This window comes from Rutidosis leptorrhynchoides, chromosome 3 (assembly GCF_046630445.1).
Source record: "Rutidosis leptorrhynchoides isolate AG116_Rl617_1_P2 chromosome 3, CSIRO_AGI_Rlap_v1, whole genome shotgun sequence".
Lineage (NCBI taxonomy): Eukaryota > Viridiplantae > Streptophyta > Magnoliopsida > Asterales > Asteraceae > Rutidosis > Rutidosis leptorrhynchoides.
The window spans coordinates 13,510,024-13,517,258 of record NC_092335.1 but is presented as its reverse complement, the minus strand read 5'-3'; the positions used below and the strand labels follow the sequence as shown (position 1 = coordinate 13,517,258).

Here is a 7,235-nt window from a genome sequence, read left to right as displayed (position 1 = left end):
TTGTACTACAAATTTCTCTAATTAATTAAAGACATATCAAGTTCATTGAAAATAAATACAGTAATTATAAAACTCACTTGGGAAAAAAAATCTGGCTTACCTTATCAAACAATGAGACGACTATATGATCGAAATCTTCACTGTCAAGACCCCTTAAAACCCTAACTCTTTGATCATCATAAAAATAATATAACAATAATAATATAATAATTTCTCATTAAATTAAACCACCTAATTCAACCCCGGATTCTATTATTTCTAAACTAATCTCCTCAAACTTCAAATAAATCAATCCAAACTTTTCAAAAATCAAATGACGGATCTCCGTAGTCCCATATACTAGGCGGTGGGTACTCATCATCATTTGTCAACGACCACAAAGACGGCGACGACGGCTCACCGCCGCCGGCAGCCACTGTCGGATCCGAAACCGAATCTCCGGCCACCATTGTCGGCGAGGAATTTGACACAAGTGAAAGACTTGACCCCACCGACCCCACCAATGAATTAACCTCCTCTTTCATCGGTCGAAGGTTTTCAAATTGTTGTCTCATCGGTTGTAATTGTTGTTGTTGACTAATTTTCTTGTCTCTAGGGCTTACGTTGGTGTTTAAGTCATACGAGGTTGGATTTGTTGATGCTGTTGTCACTCTTGAAGTGGGGTCCTCACCCTCACCCATCCTAATTTTATTCAAGTTTGCGTAGGGTAAATACTGATGATGATGTGGTTGCACAAGTTGCAAAGCATATTGTACTATATTCCCACCACAATTTGTACTTTGTTGTACGGTGGGATAATAAGGGTACGGCATATAATTAGCCAAAATAGGCACATTAGACGGCGTCGTTTGAGATGGTGCAAACGTAAGATTAAAAGCAGCCGGCCGAGGAAGTATCGGCCTTAATGTTTGAGTAGTTGAAGAGGACGACGAACTCCCGCTTCCACCACCACCACGTGGCGATGAAGAAGCTGACGTGGCGGCAGTAGAATTTGAGTTATTGTTACAACCATCCGGTGACGGTTGTTGCAAGTTAAGTTGTGCTCTCGCACCATATAGAATAACTGCGGCTCGGTCGTATGCACGAGCCGCATCTTCCGCTGTTGCAAACGTACCAAGCCATCTACGGGTACGTTTGCGTGGCTCGCGGATCTCCGCGACCCACTTGCCCCAACTACGTTGTCGAACACCTCTGTATTTGAATTTGGAATTATCCGGTCCTCCTTTGCCTTTGGACTTCCGGTGGTTGTTTCGCGGCGGACTTGTGGTGGGAGGTGGCGGAGAGGAAGTGGTTGGAAGGTGGGAATTGTTAACGTTGTTGTTGTCTGTGTCCATAATATTAATGGTAGTATACTTAAAAAGATGGCGATAAAACCTAAGTTGTAAGGTGGAGGAAACAGAGTAAATAGTAGAGAGAGGTGGATAGTGACGGTGTGTGATGGTAAATGGTGGAAGAAGGCGGTGATGTTATATATACTGTTGGTCAAAAAGAGTCCGAATATTATAAAGTAGGTGAAGAGAAAAGATTGTTTTGTTGTTAAGGAACATAATGGATAACAACATTGGTGCATTTTGTTTCAGAAAAATGAAAAAAATAATGGATTGGTGAATTTACTTATATTTTGGATTATATCAAGTTACTTACATGTGTAAGGATTGTTTTTGCCTTTTCATTGACCTAGAAGCTAGAAGCTAGATCAAGATATTTGATTATTTATTGTAGTATCACACTCTCAAGTGATAAAAATAAAAAATGCTGGATTTGTTGTGTATAGAATTTTAGTGTAAACTGATGAAAAATAAGTAGAATGCATACATAATGATCATGTTTAGATACGAGTGAAGGTTTAGATCACGTTAATAGTGAACGATTTAATCGGAATATGCTCTCCGATTAACGACGATTTACAAGATTCAAAAGCTATTCGAGTCCGGTCCAATTTCTTTACTTGATCGGTCTTAGAGAGAGAAACATCTTCATTACCTCCTCTAAGACCATCTTTATCCCTGAAGGGGCGTGTTGGCGTGTTGCTGGGTGGGGGTGGGGTGCTTGATGAGCATGCTGCTAGACTGCTATGTAATGGGGTGGAGTATTAAGTGGTGTGTTGGATGATGTGTTAAAATATGATTGAAAGTTGAGTAAAAAGAGGGATAAAAAGTAATTAGAAAAAGAAAATCAACCAATGAAAAGCAAGAAAAACACTAACACACTGCTTTCTTCTACGTGCAAGATGCACGCACGCCATAAGCACACAAACAAGCACGCCATTGCTATAGGCGTGTTGGGTGATTTCGGAGATAGCACGCGAGTAATACAGGGGCGTTAAAGATGGTCTAACAATGATTTAAAGTGTCACAATAATGAAGAAACAATTGTCCTTATTTAGAGCCAAAACTTGACCCTCAAAAGAACACACGTCACAATCTAATTGTCCAGTGATCAACTACTAAAAACCAGAGTTGATTGGTCCATTCCTAAATATTCAGATACGATCTTTGCGTGATCTTCTTCTTGATGACGTGTACAACTGCATCTCGTAGAGTTATCGGGACTTATGCGCTGAACGCTGCCTTTATATTAATTTGTTTGGCGCTATATGGCTTCAGCGCAACTATGGTTTTATAGACCTTCTTCACGTATATGGTGATTGGTTCTTTATAAAAATAAACTTATTCAAAAGGTTTTCTATACGCTAGCTAACGTATCATTATAGATATAGTAGAATCTTATTGCCAAGTAGTGATGCAAAATGAAATGTTGATTTTGTACATATACGTAGAATTTTACAGTCAAGTGATGAAAAATGATTGGAATTATGTACAGTATTATGTACAGAATTATGTACATGTTAATGGAACTAAGTTGTTTTGGAAGATAAGATTGAAATTGATAAAGTACATTTTATATTGATGTGAAGTTGTTTAGTATGTTACATTTTTCAAAGGGTAAATGGTCCGAAAAGGTAACATATGTTACTCAATTTGACAATCAAGGTAACCGCCAATTTACCTAAATCCAAAAAGGACTTCAATTTATTTTTTGCTCAAGAAAAGGATTACGTGTTAAAAAAAATTAAAAATTGAGGTAACCTTCGTCAAATTTTCATTAATATTGTTAGTCAAAAATACACAATTGGTCCCTAAAGTTTCTTAAAATTTGTACCCATCGTCCTCTTCATCATCATTCTTCATTCATATTTATCTTTATCATCCATGGAAGCTACAAACAAATAGAGCAGCTGCTGGGCATATATAACAAGAACATCTAATCTTGAATCTTTTTAACAACAAAAACATTTAACCGAGTACACTACATCTATGAACCCATATCTACACTAACCTAAGAATGAACAAAAGAATGAACTTGTTGAAAAACATGATTCAATTCAGTTGCAAAAATCTATCAAACCCAGATCTACACTAACCGAGCACACTACATCTATAAACAACACCCACAAATCTCTAAACAAATCAAAAGAATAAAGCGACATAGAAGAACAGATGCAACAGTAGCGATGTTGAAGACCAAATCAAAACCAACATATGTAGTAAATTTGTCATAAAAACCAATAATGAATCAGGCGCGTTTGTTGAATTCAACCCAGATCGATTGCAAAAATATGAAATCGATTTTGAGAAGCAGACCTAGATTGATTTTGTGAAAGCAGGCCCATACTGATTGCAACAAAGTTGTAACACCCTGTTTTTTTTAAAACACAGCGGAAGTAAATACTTAATTATCAAAGAAGCCTTAGTTAATGTTTACATTGTTTACAAACTGACTTTATACAACAACGGTGTTACGTGAAAACATCATTAACATAGAAAACATCAGAGTAAGCTCATAGTCAAACATGTCTTCAATCCGTCCGCAACGCCCTTCTAACCAGCAGTACCTAAACCTGCAATGGGTGGAAATGTGAGGGAATTAGCACAACTTCTAAGTGAATGGATACTATCTAACAGACCAAGCATAAGCAACTGAACATGCAAGGATCACAGATATGCTAACATCCTGAACTAGCATATAACAACAACTGACAATATGAGGATCGGCGGCTTGTACGAGCACACGACTTAGCTGATCAGGCTACAGTCTACAGATAGTCCACTTTACTGAATCCACTGCATAACCCTCCAGAAGCAACACATGCGTCCTTTTATGCTATACTGAACAATCAGTAACATCATGACCCGACCAGGCTACCACGGTCGACCTCACACAAACCCTACCTTTCTGCCTCGGTGGGTTCCCAACCTTGCCGCCTAGGTTGGTGTCCACCAAATAGTGCGCATATAAGATCACAGATAATCAGTCATGCAATCGTCCTAACTAGCATGGCAATATCTAACTACACATGGTATTCATGCAGAGTATAAATGTAAGACCCAAATATTTAGTGTACATAATGTAATTATGGTGTACGATGCGTGTATGAAGTGTACGAAGCATGTACGTGTTGCTTGCTCGAACGTCGAAGGAGACTGGATGTTGTCTAAAGTGACAAGGTGTGTGCGTATCTTTTCAACCCCAAATAAAGTTTGTGTTGATGTTTCAAATCCTTACCATTGGAAATAAAATATTATTATGTTTCCAACGATATTTGATTCATCGAAAACAGAGCTACGGTCAAAAATTTATGGCCAAAATAAGTTACTGAAAACTAACCTGAAGGTTGGAGCGGCGCTCCACCTTATGGAGCGGCGCTCCGAATGCGTCTGATGCAATTTTCAGCATTTTTAAAGTGTTTAAATGAGGGGTACTTTGGTCTTTTCACTTGGGGTCGGTTTGGGGTCATTAAAACTGATCCATTGATCATTCTTATCCTCATTTCACCCACACAAACACTTTCATCAAACCCTAGAGGGAGAAACCCATTTTTGTGAGAGAGAGAGAGCTCCAATTGGAGAAGAAGAAGAGTGTTTCAGGTCAAACCTCAAGTATTAAAGTTGTTCATCTCGTCAACGGCATCATTTTGGCAGTATTGGTAAGTTCAAACTCCGAATTTCATTTGTTAGAGTTGATATTCAAGTTAGGGTTTGAGATTGCTAGTTGTAAAACCCATTTAGTTGATGAAGAGGGTTTATGGAAACTTGCTATTTTGATATTTGGCGGGTTTTGGGTTGGTTAATGATTTAACCATGTTTAAGACTTGTAAATGGTGTATAATCACTAGTATTAGTGATTATTGATGTTTTGGAGACCATTAGGGTTCTTGAGGTTGACTAATTTTGACTAGAGTCAAAATTAGGGTTTGTTGATGATTATGACCCAATTGTCAATTTAATAAGGTTTATAAACTTAAAATGGATTAAGTTGAAGTATAAAACCGAGTTAAATATGTTTTGGTGTCAAAACTTGCTAATGGCACGATGTTGACTCCTTATGGGTTAAAATTAGGGTTTAAGTGTCATTTTGGGCAAGATAGGTGTTTAACACCTATGATTGGGTTTAATTGGCGTATTAGGACCATTCTCCCTTGTGTTAGTGATTATTGGTTAATTTTGGGCGCGGTTTGTACTTAGAAGTGCATTTGGGTCGAAATTGCACTAAGTGTCAATTGGGTTGGTTTGTAAGTCAACCCTAATTGTGTTACTTGTTATGTGATAAATGGTATAGGTACATTCCATCGGCTATTGCGGATTTTGGTTTGGCATCTATCAAGACTTCAAGGGGAGTGTTAATATCCTATGTGCATATGTATGTGTAGGATGGGTGCGGGTCGGGTGAAGTGATTCTCGGCTATAGAGCTCACTTCACATATATGTGATTTTGATGGACTTGTGTATAGGTCCAATTGGCACGGTTGTGCGTTTTGGTTGATCACCTTTGGCGAAGTACACATTTGGTGTGTACATTATCACACGTGATTGTGATGTGGATGATATAACCCCAATGGCGAAGGGTTTTAATGTTGAGAAGTGAGTCGCGTGTAGTTTGAATTCACGATGACGCGTGTAGTTCGGTCATCTTATTGAGGAAGTAATCTCGTGTGGTTTCGGATTACTAAGGCTCGTGTAGTTCGGCTAACCTCGATGTTGTCTTGTTGAAGATAGTAATCTCGTGTGGTTTCGGATTACTAAGGCTCGTGTAGTTCGGCCAACCTCGATGTTGTCTTGTTGATGATAGTAATCTCGTGTGGTTTTGTATTACTAAGGCTCGTGTAGTTCGGCTAATCTTCATTGTGGTGTTTGGTATTCGGTAATGGGTTAAGGGGTTAACCTTATTCGTTTATATATTGATATATATTGATATATATATATATATATATATATATATATATATATATATATATATATATATATATATATATATATATATATATATATATATATATATATATATATATATATATATATATATATATTGTTGTATTGTCGTGATGTAGCTAACCCTCCGGGTGTAACTTCTTAGCGTTGTTCACATCGTCGTTGGTGAACTTATGTTTGTTGATGCATATTTAGTTTGTTGCTTAGTGATCGTACGGTATGCTTAGATTAGCTTGCCTTTATGCTTGGATGCTCCGGTATGCGGTATTTGTTTATTTATGTGGCGTGTCCATTTTATGCATATATATGTATGTAGTATATTTTCACTCACTAAGCGTTAGCTTACCCTCTCGTTGTTTACTTTTTTTTTTATAGATTTGCTTGGATGAGGTGGCTCGGGTAAGCGTAGGAACTAGTGGCTCGCGTAGTTGCTTTAGAAGGCTTGCTTTTAGAATAATTAGGATTGGGTAGCATATCCCCAATCGCCATGCTCGGCTTTTATTTTGTGTTCAAAATTGTGGGGTCGAAACTTGTATTTTGTACTTAAATGGTAAATTGGGTCGATGTGGGCCCCGCTTCGTAAAACTTATTTTATGAATGGAACGTGTTAGTTTTTCATATATGAATATGTTGTGAAAAGCGTTTTGTCTAAATACGTCGTGAAGTGGTCAAAGATTTTCGCATTTGGGACTTTTTGGACAGCGGGCTGCCAGGCCCCTTTTGCGCGCCGCGCAAGGGGATGGCGCGCCGCGCCATTTACTGCACAAAGAATTTTTTTAATTGATATTTCCGCGTGATCGTTTGTATATCGGGTTGGGTTGTTACAAGTGGTATCAGAGCATGGTCTAAGAGATTTAGGTGACTTGAGATAAGTGCCTAGACTTAGACTTTTGTGTATGCTTATTTGTTGCGGGACTTGTAGGAGTACGGGTCGGAATGGGTTATAGTTAGCGCCTTGTTTATAGG

The 7,235-nt window shown here is 38.1% G+C and overlaps 1 protein-coding gene across 1 annotated transcript; it reads right to left on the bottom strand.

Moving 5' to 3' along the window:
* Positions 1 to 302: 302 nt before the first annotated feature.
* LOC139896403 (ethylene-responsive transcription factor ABI4-like) lies at positions 303 to 1,334 on the bottom strand. The gene has a single exon (XM_071879037.1). It carries the CDS (start codon positions 1,332 to 1,334, stop codon positions 303 to 305), a length of 1,032 nt encoding a protein of 343 aa, XP_071735138.1.
* Between the last annotated feature and the right edge of the window lie 5,901 nt (positions 1,335 to 7,235).